This window comes from Schistocerca americana, chromosome 1 (genome assembly GCF_021461395.2).
Source record: "Schistocerca americana isolate TAMUIC-IGC-003095 chromosome 1, iqSchAmer2.1, whole genome shotgun sequence".
Lineage (NCBI taxonomy): Eukaryota > Metazoa > Arthropoda > Insecta > Orthoptera > Acrididae > Schistocerca > Schistocerca americana.
Window position 1 is genome coordinate 514,987,105 of NC_060119.1, and position 26,822 is coordinate 515,013,926.

Here is a 26,822-nt window from a genome sequence, read left to right on the forward strand (position 1 = left end):
ATTCCAATTTGAAGACAGGTGATGTCCATCTGTATAAGCAATCCTTGCAAAGCTGATGACCAAAACCCACAAACAGGATCCTAATTCTTAACCAGTAAATTATCATATGGTTTCAACCATCATGAGCATCATTCATCAGCTGAGTACTCTGCCAGAGATATAAGTAGCACCAAAATGAATATCGATAGTCTCATTCCCAGGTTGATTGTGTGTCATATATCACTTCATTAGAGCTTTGTTCATGAGATTAGATGATGAGATTTATTCTTCTGGTTAGGAACTTTAATCAGTCAGCTGCTTAAAAATATGTGATTCCATCCTTTGTTCACTTTACCCATATAGATATACTACCATTGGAAAACTCTTCAGAACTGGAATAATTTATTTAGGTAGTGGTGCATACTGAACTTCAGAAAAAATGGTGTTGTTAAAGGATGAAAAGTTAGTGTTTGACTTGCATCGTTGGCAAACATTCATTGCAATACAGTTCTCTGACTGATATGCTTTAATTACTCAATTCATTGTGTATTTAATATCTTTTCATGAATTATTGCATTGTTAATTGTTTATTACTGATTTAAGTTGCATTAAAACTGAAATGTTAGTGATTGTATTCATTGATTTGCAGAGCCTCACGTTGAAAGGCAAGGATTCAACATCAAAATTCAAAGAGCGGGGTGAAGAGAGTCCAGGTTACAAAAATTTATTATTATGGATGGTGCGCCTTATTCACGCAGACCCTATGCTGATGCTTAATGTAAGTGTAATTAAAATGACAATTAGATTAGTCCTCAGTGTATGAAATGAAACATGATTAGGCCTAACTAAATATTCAAGGTAAAAGTTCGGTGGATGTTTTCTTGACATTTTATTTGGTTGTCCTTTGGTTTTTGATCCTGTGCTCCCTTCTATTTTCCGAAGCTGCCATATCCGACTCGTCAACATCTTTATGATACCTGTTCACACCCAGGAAGCGTCAACTTGTGACCCTCCTAGCTCCTTATGAGAAACTCTGCCTGTCTTTGTAGGTTTGTAATTATTTATTATGAAAGTAAAGTTTATTAATAGAATCAAATTTACAGCGTGCAATAAAATTTATTGTTCATATGCCATCCTCATTCATAAGTGAACAAACTGCACTTTTGAATATGTATTAATATTGAAGTTGTGGTGCTGCAGAGGAATGCTGAAAATTAGTAGGGTTAGATAGAATAACTAATGAGAAGGTACTGAATCAAACTGGAGAAAACATAAATTTTTGGCACAACTTGACTAAAAGCAAGAACTGGTTGACAGGACACATCTTGAGGCGACAAGGAATAGTCAGTTCAGTAATGGAGGGAAGTGTGAGAGTAAAGATTGTAGAGGAAGACCAGGGCTTGGATAAAGTAAGCAGGTTCAAATGTATATAGGCTGCAGTAGTTACAAACTGCAGAAATGAAGAGACTAGCTCAGGATAGATTTGTGTGGCGAGCTGCATCAAACGAGGATTCAAACTGAAGACCACATCATTTAAATAAACTTCCAGTCACAACCATCTTGTTGTTGGCTTGGACCATGAATTTATAAGCCTTGCCATACTTAGGAAATAATATGGTGATTCACAGTTGCATTCTACATCTCAGTTTTACTGCCATTCGAGTTGTTCTGATCATGCCTGTAAATGTTCAGTCAGAAACCAAATTGAAAGGTTACATTTTCTGCATTGTGCTGATTCTGGTGCTGGTGCTTTCACCATCAGGAAGAAAGACTTTCCCACCTTCTACATCTCATAGATATTGTCATCTTCATCAACCATTGATGTGTTCATCTTCATCAGTAACAGGAACATGATGGGGTTCTATAATCTGGAGCCAGATGCTGTTTCTTACAGGGTGAAATTTTTGATGAGCCAAAAGTTGTTTGTAGCTGATATAGGTAATTTGAAAGTCCTCATTCCCCTCTTTTCAACAAATGTTTTACTTTTCTCAAAAACCTCATATCTCAAATGTTATTCCTATTCAAAATTTTTGTGTTCTAGAAAATTTCAATTTTAAAATGTGATTACTTAAACTCAGTACCATAGTTTTACAGCCCTGATTTTTCTGTTCCAAAATATGTAAATTTTTACTAAAATAACTTGTGAGTATGGTAATTATTCCAATGAGAAACTTTCACTTTCTCATAACCTTTTTGGTGGGCTTTGGGAATCCCCTGCACATTCAAATCATCATCACAAAGTAGTACCTATTATTTTGCGATTTTCTAGTTATACTGATCTCAGTTAAGCAAACACAGCTCTTTGCCTGTTATACATTTGTGTCATTCAATTTTACTGCCTTTTTCATTAATAACTAACCTACAATAGTCTAGTATTTTGTCAATATATAATATTCTATATTGCATATGTCTACGAATAGATATATAGAGGGTTTATACAAGGGCGATGTACTTGAGGACAATATTATGGAAATGGAAGAGGATGTAGATGAAGATGAAATGGGAGATACGGTACTGCGTGAAGAGTTTGACAGAGCACTGAAAGACCTGAGTCGAAACAAGGCCCCTGGAGTAGACAACATTCCATTGGAACTACTGATGGCCCTGGGAGAGCCAGTCCTGACAAAACTCTACCATCTGGTGAGCAAGATGAATGAAACAGGCGAAATACCCTCAGACTTCAAGAAGAATATAATAATTCCAATCCCAAAGAAAGCAGGTGTTGACAGATGTGAAAATTACCAAACTATCAGTTTAATAAGTCACAGCTGCAAAATACTAACACGAATTCTTAACAGACGAATGGAAAAACTAGTAGAAGCCAACCTCGGGGAAGATCAGTTTGGATTCCGTAGAAATACTGGAACACGTGAGGCAATACTGACCTTACAACCTATCTTAGAAGAAAGATTAAGGAAAGGCAAACCTACGTTTCTAGCATTTGTAGACTTAGAGAAAGCTTTTGACAATGTTCACTGGAATACTCTCTTTCAAATTCTCAAGGTGGGAGGGGTAAAATACAGGGAGCGAAAGACTATTTACAATTTGTACAGAAACCAGATGGCAGTTGTAAGAGTCGAGGGACATGAAAGGGAAGCAGTGGTTGGGAAGGGAGTAAGACAGGGTTGTAGCCTCTCCCCGATGTTGTTCAATCTGTATATTGAGCAAGCAATAAAGGAAACAAAAGAAAAATTCGGAGTAGGTATTAAAATCCATGGAGAAGAAATAAAAACTTTAAAGTTCGCCGATGACATTGTAATTCTGTCAGAGACAGCAAAGGACTTGGAAGAGCAGTTGAATGGAATGGACAGTGTCTTGAAAGGAGGATATAAGATGAACATCAACAAAAACAAAACGAGGATAATGGAATGTAGTCGAATTAAGTCGGGTGATGCTGAGGGAATTAGATTAGGAAATGAGACACTTAAAGTAGTCAAGGAGTTTTGCTATTTGGGGAGCAAAATAACTCATGATGGTCGAAGTAGAGAGGATATAAAATGTAGACTGGCAATGGCAAGGAAAGCGTTTCTGAAGAAGAGAAATTTGTTAACATCGAGTATAGATTTAAGTGTCAGGAAGTCATTTCTGAAAGTATTTGTATGGAGTGTAGCCATGTATGGAAGTGAAACATGGACGATAAATAGTTTGGACAAGAAGAGAATAGAAGCTTTTGAAATGTGGTGCTACAGAAGAATGCTGAAGATTAGATGGGTAGATCACATAACTATGAGGAAGTATTGAATAGGATTGGGGAGAAGAGAAGTTTGTGGCACAACGTGACCAGAAGAAGGGATCGGTTGGTAGGACATGTTCTGAGGCATCAAGGGATCACCAATTTAGTATCGGAGGGCAGCGTGGAGGGTAAAAATCGTAGAGGGAGACCAAGAGATGAATACACTAAGCAGATTCAGAGGGATGTAGGTTGCAGTAGGTACTGGGAGATGAAGAAGCTTGCACAGGATAGAGTAGCGTGGAGAGCTGCATCAATCCAGTCTCAGGACTGAAGACCACAACAACAACAAACAACAACGAATAGATGTCACACACAAAGCCTGAGTCAGTCGGAAATTAGCAGCCCTTATGCAAAAAGTTAGCGCTGAACTGTTAACATATGAAACCACTGTGTCCATCGGAGTCATGTAAAGTAATATGCTAGTCTGTCAGCACTGAACTTCATTACTGTTTGTTAATTAGTGTAATTATCAATATGCGTCAAAAAGCAAACATTGTGTGTGTCAGTCAGTATGAACGTATCAAAATCATTCATAGCTGTGTTCTGTATTTTATTTAACAAATGTTCTTCAAGCCCATTAGTAACAGGAGGCTGACTGAGGAAGATATGTTATGAGGCTGCCAAGATGCAGTTTTTGGTCAGTAAACTTACAATGTGGTGAGAACAACTTTACACGACAGAAGTGGAAATTCTTCTAAAGTGTACTGCAAATTCTTACCAAGTTGGAATAATGATATTTCATGATCAGCATCAGAACCCATTAGAACCCACAGTAAGGTATCAGTTGGCCATCAATAAATAGAACAAAAAAAATTACTAAGGTAGAGTTCCCTTCCTGAGAGCCACTGTCCTGTTTTCCCAGGAATACTGGCTCATATGAAAATGTGTGATTCATGGTTTATGGACAATAATTAAAACAAATGTTTACTGGGGCAGGTATGAGAGTTTTGTTTGCTTTCATCCTGGGGTTTGAATGACCTGCTCTTCCTTTTTAACAATCCCAAACCCATCCCCAACAAAGAAACTTTGTCCGAAAAGCTAGAAGAGTGTTGTGTACTTTTATATGTCTCAGTTGGCAGTACTAGATCCCAGAAGGAAAGTACTGCCCAGCAATACTGTTTAATAATTCTAATAATTTTATAATTTTTCAATCATTTGTTGTAGATATATGCTATGAAAGACTATTGCAGAATAACATTCCACACACACACACACACACACACACACACACAGTAGTAGATAAAATGACATTGTTGAAAACATATACTTCCTTACATTATTGACTTTTAGACTTATAACAAAGCAAGTCACTAAAGCTGTAACTTGTGAATTTTTCTGCTTATGTCATTTTTATCCAGTGATGGTGTAAGTGGATCCATTTACATATCTATTCTGTCTTAACAGAATCAAGGTAAAGCTGGGCATGAGATACAAAGCTCAACATTAGAACTTATAAATGGCCTTGTGAGTTTAGTGCACCAGCCAACTATGCCTGATGTGGCCCAAGAGGCAATGGAAGCACTGCTTGTCCTTCATCACCCTGAGAAAATTGAAGTTTGGAATCCAGAAGCTCCCATTAATACTTTTTGGGATGTGAGGTGAGTAGAAAAAAAAGAGATACAGTATTATTTTCTAGGCTCATAGAAATAACATAGTTTGCTTTCTGGTAAATTGGCCAATTGAGCCACCACGAATCGCAAATGAGTAAAATATTGAATTTTATTTCATTGCCATCATTTCTTGTGAACAACATAAAAAAGATGTGTTACTAAAATAAGGAAAGAAATGTTTAAATTCCTGGAGCCATTCTCTAGGTTTAAAGCAGTTGGTATTTGTTTTAGTCATAAGCAAGGTTTGGCATTTAATCTCAATGAATAGTTGTAATAATATAACAGGAAATGTATGACTGTTTTATACCATATTGTCGAATACTTTTTGCTGTAGCAAGAACAAACCTGATTTATGGAACACAGTACGATATAAGCAACATGTAAGATACAATGTACAGATTGTGTGTACCCCTGAACACATTGTACAACAATAACAGGTTACCAAATAGGCCGAGCACCTGTTTGTGATCACTTAAATAATACTGTTTCTTTCATGGGTCACCAGATCGTGCCCAGGTGGCCTCTGTAAGTGGGCCTGTGAACTGTTTAAATGCAGGGTTCTGTGAAGCTGCCACACCTGAAAAAAACAAGGGCAGGCAGATTCTTTCATGGTAATATGGGCCTGAAAAGCAGTAGCACAACTGAGCCCAAGGGAAAACAGAGATTAAATGTACATCACATCCGTACTTAAAAACACTAGGCACAAAAAAATGCATGCACAGAAAAAAAGCTCTGGGATGGAAAAAGCACTGGTACCAAAAAAACACTGGTACTGTGAAAAAAAAAACTCCGATCTCACAAGGCACTGAGATTGTGAGTCGCAGAAAACACCAGTGACGGTCTGACGTCCATTTCATCACCCGACGATCACAGCCACCGGCGAGTAGGGACGGAAGTAATTGCGGTTTCAGGTTCGCACACTGTGCCTTTGCTCACGAAAAGCTGTCGGGCAGGACCAGGGATAGCACCTCACCGAGGTCAACGGTCGGCTCCGGAGGTGTCGGCGGGGTGTCGGAGACGACAGCCGCACAGTTCCCGGCAACAGAGATGGCAGAGGCTACGGCATCAGGTGTGGTGGAGACTGCACCGGTGACGGCAGTCGAGGAGTGGGGGCAGAGGTGGGAACGCCCACCAGCAATCTGCCAGACGGCGACCCATGCTGCGGTGCGAACTGGACCGTCTCCGACATGGGAACAGGCATTTGCGGCAGTGGGGCCAGGGGAGGCAGTGGGCCCTCAGGAACGGACCCCGCCGTGTTCACCTGCAGCTGGTCAAAGAAACAGGAATCTGCCCGTCAGGTGTGCAGGCAATGCAGAGGCACCTGCCCCAGGAACACTAGATGATGGTGGGAACCCAGTTCAGCCAGCAGCTGAAACCATGAGTCCAGAAAAGCGCAGTTGGCTTGAGCTATCGTGGTGCTGACTGCAAAACGATCGGAGATTTCTGAGGCGGTCTTCAGTGGAAGAACCCGAAACAGTATTGTCGTCAAAGTAATTGGTGCAGTCGCCACGGAGGCCGTCAACTGTTTTAAAAACTGCTAAAAAACTGTAGGAGGTGAGCTAGCGATGCCAAAAGGCAAGTATCTCTGTTGGTTTCTACTCAAAGGTGTATCAACAGCAATAAGACGCATAGTGTCCTCATCCGAGAGGAGCTGAGGGCACACTTCTGAAAAATCAACCTCGGAAAAGTATTGGCCGTCTGATAATTTTGCAAGCAACTTGTCAGGGCGGGGCGAAGGGTACGTATCTATCACGGGCTGTATACTAATTGTGACACTGAGGTCGCCACAGAGGCAAAGCTCATCTGTAGGCTTTTTAACGATTACTAGTGGCGTAGCCCGTTCACTGGAAGAAATAGGTCAGATGGTCGAATTTGGCCTCGACAGAGTTGTGTGACATGACAGGCACCTACCACACCTGAAAAAAACGAGGGCAGGCAGACTCTTTCGTGGTAATATGGGCCTGAAAAGCAGTAGCACAACTGAGTCCAAGGGACAACAGAGATTAAAAGTCAGAGCAGAGGGACTCCAGTTGCTGATACAGATCTTGATCTCACACTACATTTACCTCATCAGCAATGGAGAAACCGTAAGCATTAAACTCATCTGACTCTAACAGATAAGCAGTACGGAAGTGATCCACAACAAGGAAAGTGAGGGGGTGAACAACAGATGTGTAAGAGCGTGAACAGAGAACTGATCTAGGATCGGAATCTGCTTTTTATCATAGCTAACCAACTTCCGTGAAACCTGTGTGAGGGGAGGGGAGCACAAGTTCACATACGTTTTTGCGTTTACTAAAGTCGCTCCTGTGCCCATTTACATATTTTGCAGTTTATTAAATACGTGCAAGTCAATAAACAGTTTGTTCGGGGAAACAGTCATTGTAGAGATACAATTTATGTCGATTATTACTACTGTGTCCTCCCGCCAGTGCCGTGTGGCCTTTCTTTTGACGCCTTTGCAAACAGCCCAATGGTTAGGGCATGCAGCACACACACGTTGGACGGAAGGAGGACACGCAGCCACTGTTTTGATGTGGCCTGTTGCTGCTGTGGCTGTAACTGATGCTCCTGCATGCAATACTGGGTTGAAGGTTGTGCTGCTGCAACGACTTCCCTGTCATCCTGGACACTTGCAGTGTGCCTAAGAGGTTGACTGCGTAACTTCCGATACCTCTCCCCACGTAGCAAACTGATTGCCTACAGCCCATGAGACCTCAAAGGACTGTGCTACATTGAGCACATCCGTACGTGTTGGATTCTCACATTGAAGTGCTTTTTTGTGGACTTCCCTATCTGGGGCCAGAAAAATAATAATATTACGCACCATGTGATCAGCTTATGATTCTTTATGGGTATTGGTGACAACTTTACGACGATCGCTCAACCCGTGTAATTCAGCAGCCCAGGCTTTGTAAGATTGGTTTGGGTGTTTCTGACAATGGAAAAATTCTACATGCCCTGCAGTGACAAACATTCTGTCACAGTAATAGGTTCAGAGAAGCTTGCTAATTTCATCAAAAGATAAGCTGGCCAATTCTTGCAATGATGCAAGATGGCATAACAAGTGATAACTGAGTGGCAAAAGCAGGAAAGAAAGAAAGCTCTACACAGATTTGTATTTCCAATGCAAAAAACATGGAAATTTTGAAATAACCATGGCTTTTACGACTCCCAATCTTCAGCTGATTCATTATGAAACTTCCTGACAGATTAAAACTGTGTGCCCGACCGAGACTCGAACTCGGGACCTTTGCCTTTCGCGGGCAAGTGCTCTACCATCTGAGCTACCGAAGCACGACTCACGCCCGGTACTCACAGCTTTACTTCTGCCAGTACCTCATCTCCTACTTTCCAAACTTTACAGAAGCTCTCCTGCGAACCTTGCAGAACTGGCACTCCTGAAAGAAAGGATATGGCGGAGACATGGCTTAGCCACAGCCTGGGGGATGTTTCCAGAATGAGATTTTCACTCTGCAGCGGAGTGTGCGCTGATATGAAACTTCCTGACATTAAAACTGTGTGCCCGACCGAGACTCGAACTCGGGACCTTTGCCTTTCGCGGGCAAGTGCTCTACCATCTGAGCTACCGAAGCACGACTCACGCCCGGTACTCACAGCTTTACTTCTGCCAGTACCTCGTCTCCTACTTTCCAAACTTTACAGAAGCTCTCCTGCGAACTTTGCAGAACTGGCACTCCTGAAAGAAAGGATATGGCGGAGACATGGCTTAGCCACAGCCTGGGGGATGTTTCCAGAATGAGATTTTCACTCTGCAGCGGAGTGTGCGCTGATATGAAACTTCCTGACAGATTAAAACTGTGTGCCCGACCGAGACTCGAACTCGGGACCTTTGCCTTTCGCGGGCAAGTGCTCTACCATCTGAGCTACCGAAGCACGACTCACGCCCGGTACTCACAGCTTTACTTCTGCCAGTACCTCGTCTCCTACTTTCCAAACTTTACAGAAGCTCTCCTGCGAACCTTGCAGAACTGGCACTCCTGAAAGAAAGGATATGGCGGAGACATGGCTTAGCCACAGCCTGGGGGATGTTTCCAGAATGAGATTTTCACTCTGCAGCGGAGTGTGCGCTGATATGAAACTTCCTGACAGATTAAAACTGTGTGCCCGACCGAGACTCGAACTCGGGACCTTTGCCTTTCGCGGGCAAGTGCTCTACCATCTGAGCTACCGAAGCACGACTCACGCCCGGTACTCACAGCTTTACTTCTGCCAGTACCTCGTCTCCTACTTTCCAAACTTTACAGAAGCTCTCCTGCGAACCTTGCAGAACTGGCACTCCTGAAAGAAAGGCTATGGCGGAGACATGGCTTAGCCACAGCCTGGGGGATGTTTCCAGACTGAGATTTTCACTCTGCAGCGGAGTGTGCGCTGATATGAAACTTCCTGACAGATTAAAACTGTGTGCCCGACCGAGACTCGAACTCGGGACCTTTGCCTTTCGCGGGCAAGTGCTCTACCATCTGAGCTACCGAAGTTTGGAAAGTAGGAGACGAGGTACTGGCAGAAGTAAAGCTGTGAGTACCGGGCGTGAGTCGTGCTTCGGTAGCTCAGATGGTAGAGCACTTGCCTGCGAAAGGCAAAGGTCCTGAGTTCGAGTCTCGGTCGGGCACACAGTTTTAATCTGTCAGGAAGTTTCATATCAGCGCACACTCCGCTGCAGAGTGAAAATCTCATTCTGGAAACATCCCCCAGGCTGTGGCTAAACCATGTCTCCACCATATCCTTTCTTTCAGGAGTGCCACTTCTGCAAGGTTCGCAGGAGAGCTTCTGTAAAGTTTGGAAAGTAGGAGACGAGGTACTGGCAGAAGTAAAGCTGTGAGTACCGGGCGTGAGTCGTGCTTCGGTAGCTCAGATGGTAGAGCACTTGCCCGCGAAAGGCAAAGGTCCCGAGTTCGAGTCTCGGTCGGGCACACAGTTTTAATCTGTCAGGAAGTTTCATATCAGCGCACACTCCGCTGCAGAGTGAAAATCTCATTCTGATTCATTATGTGTCAGAAAGGGTGACGGTTGCACTGATGGGAGAGTAACCTGCCGCAAACATGCAGATGCCACTTGACTGAGAGCGGTGGTGAGAGCCTGCTGTTCTTCTGCGAAAGCTTGCCACTGACAATGCTATGTTGGAGTATTTCTTCCATCAAGATGTTTTCTGGGCGATGTAGCACTGACACTAACACATGGAGAAAACGTAATCCTCACTTGTCGCCTTGTTTGCTACAGCAAGAACAAACATGATCTATGGAATGTAATACTGTATAGAGCAACAGTGTAGTGTAGATTGTGCTTAACACTGAACACATTGATTGGATAACAGTAATACAGATTATAGAGTAGGCAATCTTTTAAATAATACTGTTTCATTGGCGGCTCACCGTAGCTCGTCAGAAGACTAACCCAGGCGGCCTCTATAAGTGGGCCAGTGAACTGTATGGATGCGTCATCTCTGAAATTGCAGACATCATCAGTGAAGTTCACTTTTTAACATATTCCAGATTTTGCAGTATTAACCAGAGGAAAAATACTGTTACTACTTGGACAGAGTTAATGTTCATTTACCAGACACAATCTCGTCACTGTAAGAAGTTATTTATTGCAGCGCAACTCTGCAAGCATCTTCACTGGTAGTGCTACAGTGTGCTTGTGGTCAGCGACTCATAGTTGCTTGTCAAACTCATTTTTAAATTTGTTTTCTTGTTGGGGAAGCTAAAATTGTGCATACTTTTTTATATGTGGAACAAACTTGACCTCTAAACATAAGAACTGTATTGGTTTTATTTTTAAGAATTGTGCTTCCACTATTACACTTTGTCTTTAGAGGCTAACCAGCTTGAAGTACACTTTTTTGTAGGTAAAACAATAGATATTAATTTGCATGGCAGTGAAAACTCATGGTATAGTGTTAATACTTTAAAGAGTAAATGTAACAATTCACCGAGTAGTAGAGTTGCTGAGTCATTGAAAAGCACATCAATAAGAATGAGAACATTGCAACTTTCAGACGAAACCTTTTACAGAATTATAGGCACAAAACACACACACACACACACACACACACACACACACACACACACACACACACACACACACACATACATCTGTATCGCTGCATTACCCTGGCTTTGTTCACATGAGTACCCTATAACTCAGAGAAAGGTTTCATCTGATAGCTAGCAAAGTTCTTGGTAGTTTCCAATAGTCAGTGAGCTATTACTTCAGCTCCTCAAAGTAAAAGAATATTAATTTTATAGATATTAATTTTTATACTGTGATAATAGAGATTCCAGACAGGAGATAATGATTGGTGAGCGATACATAACGACACTTAACAGTATGCAATGAGTACTGAGAAGTTAACGAAATTTTTTATGTTGTTAAAGGTGCCCGTGTGCTACACATCCGTTAGCTACAGATAAATGACATCCTCTCCCCATTTCTGTTTGAAGATATTGTTTCATACAACTGTAGTATTACTTTCTCTTAACTATATCTTTATCTCAAAGCTTTGTTGTTTTACCCCTACCAGCAGATAATTAATATTTCTAGTTGGTGAGTAGACTACTTATTATTTCATGTTGTAATGCCTTATTCATAACCAAAACTTGATTAGAAGCAAATGATTTTTAATAATTTAGTGAGATGTGAGTGTGTAGTTAAAATATTTGATAATTTGAAGCTGTATTTGGTGTTATTTGTATATTAAACTGTTGAGTTTCGTTTGCTAAATCACTTTAAAGCGTAAAGCATTTCTGTGGTAGTGTTATACTGTTAGCTGTGTTACTGAAACCTGGCTTATGAGTAGTAATTTATAATTTTGATTGTGTTTCTGCTATGTATAGTACTGCTTACAATACTTTAAACAAGGTGACAATTTGCTCAATTGCACATCAGAACATAATTAGTATTTTAATCCTTTTCAGTTCACAGGTGTTGTTTTCCATCTCTCAGAAACTAATCCAGCATCAAATTATGAATTATACAGATATTTTAAAGTGGCTGCGAGAAATACTTGTTTGCAGAAATGCATTTTTATTACGCCACAAGGACTATGCAAATGTCGGGAGTCAGATCGCTATATGCAAGCAAGCACATATTAAATTAGAGGTACAGTACAGTATGGTTGCATTATCTCATGTTGGTGTGCATAACTTTAGTCTGTGGCTTTAAATTGACGTTTTTGTACTGGTAGTTTATTTTGTGTGTTATTATGAATCTAAAGGTAATGCCATCTTTGACCTGTAGTTTGGTTTGAACACCATAGTGATTTAATTGCTATGGTCCTGTTGGGGGTGTTATGTCATTTGTTGTCTCCCTCTGACCTTTGAACTGACATACCCAGCCAGTTTAGGGGGATCTACACTTTAATGTGGCCTCTGAACGTCAGTGCAATTCAGCGTTCTCACATTAACAAACTACTAGAGATGAAAGTAATGAGATATGACAGATAAAAGCCTAAGACAGACAAGGCTTCAAACCAAAAACCTTTGAATTCATAGGCTATCACTTTACCACTGAGCTGCCAAGCCATACCATAATTCTTGTTGTCAAAGTATTTATATATTTTGTGTCATCACTGCTGCCTCGTGTGCCCTCTGCTTATGAACTTCATTGTGTATAAGAAGGTGGTCGTTTCTCAATACTTCCACACCTTATCGTGTTTTTTTTCCCCCCCTATCTATCTTACTCTCTCAAATTATATTACTTCCTCTGTGGCATAAATACACTGTTGTGCAGAACTTAAGGACCAAAGTAACTTTCATATGATGTGTCTGCACCAAGTAACATAGCTTTATTGAACCATATGTAGAAAGAACTGCTACAGCATAGTACAGACAGTTACTGAAAGAAATACATAATGAGATGACACTTTTATTGAAAGACTGTAATAATTACACTGAAATCGCTGTGATCTGTGTTCATCCCCCCCCCCCCCCCCCCCCCTGGCTTTGCAACTTGCTCCCTTGTTGGCCACAAGGTTGGCAAGGAGTTCTTGTTCTTGTGGTAGCATGTTCCCTTCCTCCACCAGTGTAATGACAACTGCTGCATAGTTGTTGATACATGTGGATGTGCTGCAACGTGCGTCTCCTAAGGATCCCACATATGCTCGATGGGATTTAAGTCGAGGGAACAGGCAGGCCACCCCATTTACTGATTATCTTCTTGTTCCAAGAGCTCCTCCACTTGCGCTGTTTGATGCGATCACACATTGTTTTCCATAAAAATGAAATCAGGGCTAAAGCAAAGCAATCACGTTTCAGAATATTCCTAGGTGCATTATGTGTTTGCATCTGTAACTGTATGAGGTATATCCAGAATCATCACTCAGACCGAAGCTCCTCTCATCCAAGAAGAGAGAATGCGACCTCTTTCCTCACTGTGCAGTCACTAAGCTCTTGCCACCACCGCAAACAATGCTGCCAATGTACGGGTGTCAACAGAACAAAACGTACTGGTCATCGAGCAAACAGACCACTCCCATGCAGTCACTGTGCGACTGAGGAGCATGAGATTGAGATTGTGTGCCTTGCAGTCCTGTTAAATGTAGTTGCAATTGCTCCTGATGTTTGATGTGGGTCCCTTCTTGCCTGATGCACAATGTAGCAGTCTGCTGCTGTAGTTGACCCTTGGTCAGTCACCTCCTCTCATTCAGGCAGCAGTATCTGTGGTTCAGAATGCTCCCCATGCTGTTCTTGTGCAGCTTTATCCAATTGTGGAATCAGTTTATTTCATACTAAAGTACTGGGCTACACTTGAAACTCTGTCCTTCTTCCAGTTTCCTGATGATTCTTTTATCAGGTAAAGTCATCCAGATATTGTCTCCAGACCATGTTGTTATGAAGAACACCACCACAGTGCATTGTAGCTGCTTGCTAATTAACACACACTTGGTTTTCCTGTTCCTTCAGCTGCCTCGTCTTGCAGGGCCAATCAGCCCCATTTGGCACTTTAAGTCACACTGCTCTTAACGTCATGTGATGCCTGGCTTCCTGTAAATCTGTAAATGACTGGGAGGCCTCTGGTAACATGTATCCACACTTCCATTAGTTTTCACTGTGTTGTTATTAAGTTATGTTACTTTATCTACCTTGTCTGTAAGTTTCGCAGAGCAATGTATGTGTAGTGCTAATGTTGCAAAAGAATTTAGAGGTAGTATATAAGAGTGAAGTTCCTTACAGAAAGAATTCATGCTGTTCTTGTGCAGCTTTATCCAATTGTGGAATCAATTTATTTCATAGTGATGCATGGTGTTAGTGATGATGAGAATTTTTATGCAGGGCTTCATAATAAATTTGTATGACACTTATGAAAAAATTTTAATGTTCAAATACTTCACTGCTAATGTCAAAAACTGGCCAGAGGAGGGGAGGCTAACATTTGTTAGTTACGGAGAAGAAACAATTAACAATTGCTGTCTTCTGTGTGGCCAACAACCCAGTAGCAGCAAAAAACATGTTGTTACATGAAAGGATCCATCTGCACTCAGGAGAAATACCAGCTATGATCAACACTGTGTAATAGGCTGTGGTCAGCAGTAGTTTTGTTACATTTGGAAGTAGTTTTTATATATTAATTTTTTTACTTTGTGTGTGTGTTTTGCAGCCATTATAGTAGGTACATCAAGAAGGATAGAAAATAATGAAACTTTACTTGTTGTGCAAATATAATGTGTTAGGAAGAATATCTGGTCAAATTTATAAGTGATTTGGTGGTATACAGGGTGTGAAATTTAGTGCACAGGGTTACTACCTCTGGAAGCAACATTGGTCTAACCTGGCTGGACATTAACTCAAACTGAGCTTGGATATGAGATACAGAGAAGCCACTTTATGCTTCTTCATCTCTATGCAAGAGCTCATCAGTCATAGTGGCTGACGAGTGAAAGCATGCCAGTCTCTTGGCAACCCATGACCAGATGTTTTCAGTGGGTGAATGATCTGGAGAACATACTGGCTTGGGCAACAATCAAATACTGTCTTTGTCAAGGTAGGGCAGGACAGCACTGGCAACATGTTATCTTGAATTATCTTGCTGAAAGGTAATATCATGAAGACCTCATTGATAGAGATAGCCATCAACTTTAACACATCAGAAATGCAATGCCTGCTGTCCAGATTGCTGGCTGTGAGAATCAGAGGTGATCATGTAACATACTCAACATGATTCCTTACCATCATATCACATGTTCGACCTGTATGAAGATAACAAATGCCATCTGACAATGTTCATTCTCCTTGGAGATTCATCCATTGTGAAGCAGTACACATAACCAGGACTCATCTGAAAACATGAAGTGTCATTCCCACGCCCATTGTTGTTGTTGGGCACACCACTTTTGGCACACCTCTCTCTGCTGCCATGTTAAGGGAAGCTGTAACAATGATTGCTCTGCTTACTATCTATGATGTGCCATACATTGTTGCACCATCTGTCTGGGGAAATATCCTGCTGCAAACATACCCATTTCCTGATTCTTGGTACATGACATAGCTGTACGATCCCGTACAGCTGAACAAATAACATGTCTGTCCAACTTTGGTGTTATTCACCTGGGGTTATTAAAATTGTCATGGCACTGCGTATAACCCTCCTGAACCTATTGATCCCATACTTACATGACAGTTGTGAGACCCTGATCATCATAAGCTGCAATAACAAGGAATTATAACTTGCAGTCTTGATAGGGCACGATCCTACTGCTGTCAAATTCCCACATAGGTGTTTCTCCTTTTTATGTAAGCCATAATGACATTCTCACAAATGACCAGATTTCTGAATGAGAATCTTGTTGTGTAACTTTTCGTTATGTACAGAATGTAGATGGCATTACTCCTACGTACTTTTGGTCTGTTGTACTGAAATGCTTGTAACTTGCATACCGAAGTACTGAATATAAATACAACTTTTCTTGCATGTTACTTTTATGACATTGTATTTTTTATGGCCAGTAGTGTTGTATTAGGATATAGCAAACGGTCAGACATGCCCTAAATTACAATTTGTCCATAATTATAATGATTTCGAGGCTAAAACTACAGTCTCAGGGGGGTCCCTGTTAAAATGACGGAATTCGCTCTTTCATTTATTTTAGTAGTTTGAGAACAGGTTACTGTGACAAAATAGGTGTGTGATCTATATTTTACTTTTTTGTTATTATGATTCTGTTTCAAGTGTCACTGAATACTTTCATTTGGCATGCCTGTTACACATTTTTCTTTTTAATTTTTTGGAAATTCCTTTCACTGTGCTTACCGATGATGCAATGTTCTTAATTGTTTTGTCCTTTAAAAATTGATCTTATTTCACCTTCCACTAACATTTTGATTAAAATAACATTTGCATTTTATATTTTGAGAAACATAGCTTTGTGATCTAATTTTTAAATTTCCAGCACTCTTTCTTGTCTGTCTTACTAGGGGTTAAAGACATAAATTTTTACTTTTCAAGTGTTTCATTTAGGCTTCAAATAAAGATTTTTATTGTCGATTTTTGAAAAAAAAAGTCTGGGCGTGGCTGCCCAGACAATCCCCCACCCCCCAAATTTTTTAGTCTGCATCATTACTGATAGCTTTCTTCCAAAGTTGGCATCTGTGAGTAGCAATAATTGTTGTAGAAATAATTTATTATACACGAATGTGTGCCTTGTATGGCCTATTTTAGCTTTCTAGATAAAATGTGTAGAACAAATAACTAAGGAAATGATCTACAATATTAGCAAAAATATAGATTGCTATTACTGGTAAAGGTGACATGCTGACTAGCAGACAGGCACAACAAAAATACTGTACACATTTAGCTTTTGGCCAAAGCCTTCTTGACATCACACACACATGACTGCCATCTCCAGCAACTCAGGCTGGAATGCAGCTGTCAAGTCAAACAAAAGTAGCAATCTGGAGTGAGGCAGGGAAGGGGGAGGGATAGAAGTGTACAGGTTGTGTTATGTGTATTGGGCAGGAGAGTGGGGTGGGGGGGGGGGAGGGGGGGGGGGGGGGGCGAGCGAGCAGAGCACTACCTGCCACAGAACGTGCAGGGACTACTAGATGGATGCATGACAAGACTGCCAGGTGCAGAGTAAGGAGAGGAGCAGGGAAGGGGAAAGACAAGTGGGTGCATTGGCAGACAGAGCACACAATGAGGATGAGGGGCATAAATAGGAAGGAGATGAAATGACAGATGGGGCGGAAACTGTTGGGTGGAGGGTGTTGGGACACTAGGTTACCGTAGGTTGAGGTGGGATAATTTCAGGAGTGAAGAATTTGTTGTAAGGATAACTCCTGTATGTGCAGTTCAGAAAAGCTGTTAGTGGAGGGGAGGATCCAGATGTTCCTGGCTTGTGAAGCAGCCATTGAAATTGACATGCAGCTGCATGTTGTGTCACACTGTAGCCCACTGCGCTCTTGGCTTGTTGGTGGTCATTTGTCTTGCTGGACTGCTGGCTGGCATTCATACCAATATAAAAAGCTGGGCAGTGATTGCAGTAGAGTTGGTATGTGACATGGCTGCTGTCACAGGTGGCCCAGCTTCTGATCGGGTAGGTTAAGCCTGTGGTAGGATGGGAATAGAAAGTGCTGGATTGTCGGTTTGGACAGGTCTTCTGCAGTGATATGATCTCTCTGACAAGGATTGGGGATTAGGAGTGGCATATGGATGGACTTGGATGTTGTGGATTTTCGGTGGATGATGGAACACCATTTTAGGAGGATTGGGAAGAATTTTGGGTAGGATACCCTCATTTCAAGGCATGATAATATGTAATTGAAGCCTGACAAAGGATGTGGTTCAGTTGTACCAGTCCAGGGTAGCTGGTTCTTGGGGGTTGTGGAAAGATTGGGGGATATGTGGGGAAATGGCTACTCACCCCCCCCCCCCCCTCCCACACACACACCTCCAAACCTTCCATCACGCCCAAGAACCAGCAACAAGGGAGTGCCCCCTTTGTCACCCAGAACAATTCAACCACATCCTTCATCAGGGCTTTGATTACCTATCATCATGCCCTGAAATGAGCAGTAGCCTATTGAAGATCCTCCCCAAACCTCCTGAAGTGGTGTTCCATCACCCACCCAATGCCCACAACATCCTAGTCCATCCCTACACCACTCTCAATCCAAACCCCTTATCACAGGGTCATATCCCTGTGGAAGACCCATGTATGAGACATGCCCAATCCATTCATCCGGCACTTCCTGTTCCAAACCTCTCACAGGCTTCTCCTACCCCATCAGAAGCTGGGCCACTTGTGAAACCAGCCATGTCATATACCAGTTCTACTGCAGTCACTACAGAGTTTTTTATGTTGGTAGGACTGCCAACCAGCTGTCCACCAGGATAAATGGCCACCGCCAAACTCAGCCAAGAGCATAGTGGACCACCCTGGGACACAGCATGCATCTGAGCATAATAAGCTTGATTTCATAGGCTGCTTCACGACATGGGCCAGCTGGATCCTCCCTTCCACCACCAGCTGTTCTGAACTGTGCAGATGGGAGTTATTCTTACAACACATTCTCCGTTCCCAAAATTATTCTGGCCTCAGTATATGGTAACATATTGTTCCCACGCTCTCCACACAACAGTTTCCATCCCCTCTGTCATATCATCTCCTTCCTATTCATGTCCCCTCACCCTCATTGTGTGTGCCCTCTGCCAATGCACCCACCTGTCTTTCCATGTCCCTGCAACTCTTCTTTTCAACCCCTCACCTCCTTGCCCCACAGTGCCCTGAAGTTGTGCGAGGTATTCTGGTCACACCTTCATCTAATCCCTACATGCACCACCTACATGCTCCACCAGTCGGTGCTGTCCTTTCCCCTCACCCTTACCTTGCTATCCCTCCCCCATCCCCACCCCACTCCAAATTTCTTCTTTCGTTCAACGAGACAGTTGCATTCCAGTTCAGCTGCCAGAGACGGCAGTCATGTGTGCTTGCTTGTGTGAATACATGTGTATTTTCTATTCTGAAGAAAGCTTTGGCTGAAAGCTAAATGTGTGACAGTATTTCCATTGTGCCTGTCTGCAACTCAAAGTGTCATCTTTGTGGTAAGTAGCAATCTGTCTTTTTCCTAATATTGTAGATTATTTACTTATTTATTTATTGTACTCAATTGGAGCATATTATCTATACAGCTAAAATAAATCATACAGTGCATGTATCTGTGTATATAAATTATTTCTACAATAATTATTACAATTTGCTACTTATTAATACTACACAGGTGGCCATAAAAATTGCAAAACCATAAAGCCAGCACGCAATAAAAATCGTATTGGAATCCAGTGGTTGGGCATGCAAGTGACAAGCATTTCAGTGCAGCTGCACAGAGTAGGTAGGAGTAATGCCATCTACATTCTGTGCATGAGGAAAAGTTACACAAGAAGTTTCTCATTCAGAAATCTGGTTATTTGTGAGAACATCATTTTGTGGATCATGTAAGAAGGAGAAATGGAATTCGACACTAGTAAACTGCAGTGTATCATTCCACGAAACTGAACTGTAACAGATGTCATGTTGGTGAAGGATTACCATCTTAAGGTGGTAATGGAGTGTAAAATCTACCAAAGCCTTGAGAAGTGATCATTGTGTGCCAAAATGCAGCTGTGCCAGTTGAAGTTATTTTTGCATTTACTGATCTCTACTGCTTGTTTGATGAGAGAGTCCCAGTAAGTTGTAGTGTGTAACAAGAGTTTTATTTCATCATAATTTAAGTTGACTCACAAGGCTGTGTTCAGCAACAGATGATTTTTCTAAAACATGAATTTTAATGTGTCATTGATATTTGGAATCTATACGGACTGATGCAATTGTTTTTGTGCTGGCAAGGGATTTTGTGACTTCCAGGAACTCTGAGGGCAGTATTGTCATTAACTGCCTGCAGCATCTGTTTTAATTTCCTGGGTGTGCGAAAAACATCATTTGCCCCTTATCTGCCCAGAATGTTCTCAATTTAGATGCACAGAAAGGGAAAAGTGCAAAAGGAGGATCATATGATAGTTGTTGCATGCCATGTTTTTCTTTTTTTTCCCTCTCTCTCTCTCTCTCTCTCTCTCTCTCTCTCTCTCTCTCTCTCTCTCCCTCCCCCCCCCCCCCTCCTTTGGACAGTGGTAATTTAATATGGTGGTGCCCATTGATGTTATTTTGAAAGATGTAAATTTGACAGGATTTCAATAACTGAACTCTGGAAATTTGTACAGGAATGTAGAATCTGCCATCTTTATCTTGCTCTAACAGCAGGCTGTATACAAATTGGATGAACTGTATGAGGATGATAAACAAGGAATCTGCTGACTTCATGACTTCATTAAAAAGTCGTGGAGTTTAACAGAATTGTGCCCTGTATAAAGAAATTTCATCTCCATCAACGCACAAGTCGCCGAAGTGGCGTCAAATCGAAAGACCCGAGGAATGGCCTACCTGACAAAAGGCCCTAGTCACACGACGACCTCTAGATTGGCATTTGTAGATGACTTAGTGATAGTAAGTAGCCTTTGATGAATAAAACTTACAACACAACATCACTGTCCAGTTGGAAGAGCAGAATAGAGGAATGAGGTGGTGAATGTTGGAAGGATTTCAGACCATGGCTATTAACAAAGGGAAAGAAATATACAGTTTTACAGTGGCTGGGGAATCATTATAATAGATAATTGAATTGAAGTACTTTGACTCTGCCATGAAACTGAATGGAAAAGTGGATTAAGAGATTATGGAAAAGCTTTCATTGTTCCTGTGCTCTCTATGAAGAAAGGTCTAGAATAACAAGAGTATTTTCCCAATCTGTGACACCTTTAGTTGTGGCAGCACCTTGTGTTGTGTTATTACATTCACTGGCCTCAGTATCAAGGGATTAGAGTTAGTACTGAGGAATAATTAAAGTCAGTATCAGTCTGTAATCTGATTAGATATTTGTGGTGAAATATGATTAATTTATTGTTGCTGCTTTGTGAGTACGTAATGCTGTGTTTGGGTGCATGATGTTGGGAGTTAAAGATAAAATGTCCTGCTAGATTTAAGAATCTGATACACAATATGGACCTGTAGTCTTTCATGGGAGTTGAAGAAGCTGAAAGGATTACAGTGTTTTCAGTAGTGTCGTTTTCCCTCTCTCTCTCTCTCTCTCTCTCTCTCTCTCTCTCTCTCCCTCCCCCCCCCCTCCCTCTCCCTCTCCCTCTATCATTTTTTTCTTTTTTAATGAGGCTTCTACGACAGTTAATGTAATAAAGTAATAGCAGGCTGCAGAGGTAATTTTCTGTCTGCAGTTAAAGTGTGTTATCCAATGACTTACTGTTTGTATGATGAAGTTGGTAAGCTGACACATTTCATCATTGGCAATATTCTCTTTCCATTTAGGTTGTATTTTTCATGTACCTATGGAGCATTGACATAGAAGCTGTTTTGGTTGCGATGTCTTGCTTCAGCTTGCTTTGTGAAGAGGCGGATATACGATGTGGTTCAGATGAAGTTACAGCGACATCATTACTACCCAACTACCATCTTTATCAAGAACTCTCACAGGCTGCCACAGTGCTCACCACAGGTTTGTGTCAACAGTGTACTACAAAATACTTGGTGAATTGCAGTGTGCATAATAAACTATAAAAAATGAATCTTTTTTGGAAATACAGGGTGTACATAAAGTCTGGGAACACTTTCAGTTATTTATTGCATAAGAACCAAAGATTGTACAGAAATCATACATATGTCATTTTGAAGAGAAACTTTGAAAGTTTTTTTTCGTGTATGCTGCCACAGCATAGTTTGGTAATTTTCCGATAGTCTGCACTAGTTGCAAACTTGTCGAGTTCAGATGCGAGAGCACTTTGCAGAGAGCACTGTCACTGGATATTCCTACTTGGACATGTTGCAGCAATGGCTGATGCCTCAAATGCAATCGTACTCTCCTTTCATATTTCAGCAGGATGGGGCTCCACCCCATTTTCATAGTGTGGTTCATGGGTACCTGAACACGGAGCTGCTGCATCGATGGATCGGCCATGCTACAGAAGAGGACAGCTGTTTCATGAAACAGCCACCCAGATCACCGGATCTGACTCTGCGTGACATTTTTATGTGGGGACACATTAAATATCTGGTATAGGTACCGCTTCTACCTCATGATTTAGCAGAGCTCTGGGAGAGAATATGGGAAGTGACTGCAACAGTTGACGATGACATGCTGGGACGGGTATGGCAAGAATTCGATTACTGTATTGACGTCTGCCAGGTCACTCATGTTTACATATCGAATGTTTGTAAAAAAAAACTTTCATAGTTTCTTTTCAAAATGCAATATGTATGACATCGGTACAATGTTTAGTTCTTTTGCAATAAATAATTGAAAGAGTTCCCGGACTTTATGTTCGCACTGTAGAGCAAGTTGTGTTGAAGTACAATAGAGAGAGTGCTAGAAAAATTTCTGACATGTGATTACTTGTGTTACAAACTGGCCGAAACACTTTCATGTCTTATTACCGCTCTCACATTTAGCTCATCGGTTCTGTTCTCCTTCCTACATTTTAGTACATTAAAAAGTTTTCAATGCATGATAATGAGAATGCACATGTGGTGTGTTATTTACTCAGATGCCAAAAAAAAAATGCTATTTTGTTACATTGTAGGATGAAATCACTATTTGTAATATATTGCAGTACAGCAGAAATTTTGAATTCATCAGAATACATATCTGAAATAATAGTCAGAATCAGTCTATGGCCATATCTTATGTATTTATTTGTATTATGTTGACAGCTGATCTTCCCCAATTGTGGCAGCTTTCATTTTCACTGGCTGTTCTTCAGTCAGGCTCCAAAATGTAAAGACTTCATTTCTTTGAGGAGAACTGAAATGAAAACCAGTGTGGTCTCATGTGAATTTCAAAATATCTCATACATTCTTATTCCATTCAGGATTCTTACTGCCATCAATACATTTCCAATGCAGACTGTGCAGTGTGGATCAGTAGTCATGCACACACACATAATACTCACTTTGGTCCCATTAGTTGATAACACAAATGCCATTCTAACTGTGTAATGTAGTGTTATATTATAAACTTTTGGGTTAATTGGGAACCTGCAAGTTTCATAGTAGGCACTACATGATCTTGCAAATGCTGTTGGCTATGCAGTCTCTAAATTGGAAATCTTCCACTGAAATGATAGATGTTGTATTTCAATACTCCACTATACAACTTTCATTGTTCTCTACGTTGCATGAGGAAATGCCTAATATTTGCTGGTGTGCAGCATATAAGGAACTGTCTAGCCTTCGATGTCAAGTTTCTGTAGTTCATTTGGACAGGCCTGATACGTAAAGCAGAACCTGATATACTGTATTTTATGGACTTTAAGATGCACTTCTTCCTTCAAGAAATTGCCTCCAAAAATCAGGCGTGTCTTATACTGAAATTTATGTAAAGATGTCCAGTGTTTTGATTTAAAATTCCCTCCAGTCTTAAAAATGGCCACATATTCGCTTCCACGGGAAACATAGCTCTGTCTGGCGACATTGGATTCAACTGGCAGCAGCAGTGCACCGATGCAACAAACATCAGTTGAAGGGTTTCACAAGCTTGCTAACACTGTCTCCCTCCTGCCCCGCCATCAAAAACCCAGACCGCTGTCTAGCCTACAGTGTGTCATTGCAGTCTATGATGCTAGTGAACCTGAATTTGAAGGGATTTGTGTTATCAGTAACAGTACAATATTTTTGTTAGAGTTTCATAATGGAAAAAAAATAAAAGATATTCATATGGTGCTGGCTATAAATTGAAAGTAATGGCATATGCCGAAGAACTTTGAAGCAGTGCAGCTAAATAGCTTTTCAGCCCTCGATTAACAGAAGAAACCACTCGTGATTGGTGTGCTAGTGAAGAAGAGCTGCAAAAAAAAAAAAAAAAAGAAAAAAAAATTGAGGAAGACTGAACGTGTAAATTGAGCATTGAATGCAAAATGGTCAAAACTAGAAGATGACGTATTGAAAAGGATTCAAGGACACCATCCAATTGGCATTGGAATTAATACAAAAATGCTTCAAATATGCAAAGCTAACGCTACAGGTGAACTTAACAGACTTTAAGGGTGCAGTCGGTTGGTGCTACAGGTTTATAAAGTGTCATGGATTTCGTATGTGAAGCAAAACCAAAATATCTCAGAAAATATCAGGGAATGAAAAAAAAAAAATTATTTTTCCATCACTTTATTATTGAATGTAGAAAGAAAACCAGCATGGAACTAAGCCAAATAGCGAATACGGATGATGGCACCTACTCATCAGATCATCTTAGAAAGTCAACACCTCTATGAAACAATCCATTTTGCTCTTGTGACAGATTTTTTGCTTAACTTAACCAAATCTATTCCACTGATGTTTATAAAGGAATATTTTCTGGAAAAAAATTATAGTTGACTACAGCATTTCTTGAAAGAGAAACCAAAGTTATGGATATTTTTGGGTTTTATAGAGGATGAAAAAGTTACACACTAAATGAGAATATGTCAAACATTCACCCACTCATCTACGTATGAGGACTGATGTATTAAATATGGTATTGCCATTAGCAGTGTGAAGAGAAACTGTAAAAGTGGATGGAATATATAAGAAAATATAGAGTGTAAAAACAATGAATTGCATTACAAAATATTATGCAGTTTTTTACATCCCCTATCTGAGCAGATCATATGGCTCTTGTATTGAACCCTGAAGAATTTGTGTCCTTCTGCCAAAGACTGTCAGTTGTGTGAGTCATGGATTTGCAAAGAGATCTAAATCACACTCATAAATAATTTTAGTTATTACAGTTATCCACTTTCTTTCACTGAAGAATCAGCTTTACTGTATCCTGGTAAGTTGTTTCAGTTTATCAGAATATTCCTATTTACAATTGTGGTTTTTCTTGTGAGTATTACACATCTCACAGAAGCGACATATCCTGTCCAGAGACTGTTGAAAATAGAGCAAAATATCTTCTTAAAAATTATATTTGAGTCCATGTTTTAAACCTTAAATCATTGTCTTAACTTGATTTTAAACTTCTTCAGTAATTACTTTACATGACAGATCCAGTGACTAAAGTTTGTTTGTAATAATTTAAGATTCAAATAATTTCATATATTTTTCAATACTTCTTGCCTCACAGCCAGCGGGGAATCAAGAATTTACTATCGTGAGCAAAATCAGGGTAAGATTGTTGTTTATAATGCATCCATCATTTCTCTCTGATTTCAAAGCCATTTATATTGTTAGCTTGGAGATAATGTATCATAAAATGATACTTGTTGGGGAACTTACCATAAAACTGTGATTAAATCAGCCACAAATTTTATTTTGGATGTACAGTAACACTTTTCAGTCTTTCAGTCAGTTTTCATATTCAAGCACTTTGTTGCTGATGTTTTAATCTTTTATATATTTTTATCATTGTGTTTTGTTCCTTCTTGGTATTTCATTTTTCCCTTTACTTTTACTTTCCTCCCGTGTCTGTTTGGGTAAGATACTATTATTATGAGATGTGCTGCATGCACTGTGGAGTATTGGTTAGCATAGCTGGCTGGTGTGATGCAGGGTGCCATTTCAGATTCTAGCTTCAATGAATATTTGTTAATGTAGTATTTCTCATTTGTGGAAGGTTCTCAAATTTTTTTATGTTTGTAATGTTTGCATATTGTGGAATATTCAGTATTTGTATAAACAGCAGCACTCTACATCCAGAGGCAGTTCTGTTCTAGCTGTATGTTGGTATCTGCAGTAAAAGTGCTTTCAGTGCTAAGTATAGTGCTTCATTAACAACCCTGTCTTTGGATCTAGATTTTATTGTGGCCATGATGTGATAGTATAGAACACTATCTTTTACTGATTTTCTTGTTGTCATTTATCATATTAATTTTCTTCATTTTCCTTGAACTCCAGATTAGAATATCAACAATGTAGGAAAAGACAGATTGCTACTTACTGTAAAAAATGATAAGTTAAGTTGCCGACAGGCACAATTAAAAGACACTTACACCTAAGCTTTGAGCCACAACCTTTGTCAGAAAAAGAAAGAGAAACACACACCATTCATTCACACAAGCAAGCATACCACATGCACATGTGACCGCCAGCTCTGGCAGCTTGGACCAGAGTGCAGCTATCACGTGGAATGGAAGCAGCAATCTGGAGGGGGTGGGGAAGAGGAAGGGAAAGCAGCGTATGGGTGGAAGAGAGAGGAGCACTCTCTGGCAGACTCTGCCAGGACAAGACTGTCTACAGGCGCACGTCAAGAGGTTGTGGGGCAGGGAGGTGGTGAAAATGGAATGAAAAAGAAGAGGAGTCGGGAAAAGTGGGCAGATGAAATGGTAGAGGGTGGCAAACAGAGAAGATGGGAGACGAGAATTGGGAGGTGATAGGACAGCCTATGTGTGTCTTTTAATTGTGTCTGTCTGCAGCTTAACATGTCATATTTACAGTAAGTAGCAATCTATCTTCTCCTACTTTGTTGTTTTAT

At 40.7% G+C, this 26,822-nt stretch overlaps 1 protein-coding gene across 1 annotated transcript in view; it reads left to right on the plus strand.

The window, feature by feature from the left end:
• Positions 1-26,822, plus strand: part of LOC124605129 (neurofibromin) — a 459,490-nt gene that overhangs the window by 113,604 nt on the left and 319,064 nt on the right. The window contains exons 11-15 of the mRNA XM_047136614.1: positions 629-757; positions 5,117-5,310; positions 12,261-12,444; positions 21,689-21,875; positions 25,476-25,517. Of these exons, the coding sequence (XP_046992570.1) occupies positions 629-757; positions 5,117-5,310; positions 12,261-12,444; positions 21,689-21,875; positions 25,476-25,517 (736 nt within the window). The remainder of the gene's footprint in view (positions 1-628; positions 758-5,116; positions 5,311-12,260; positions 12,445-21,688; positions 21,876-25,475; positions 25,518-26,822) is intronic.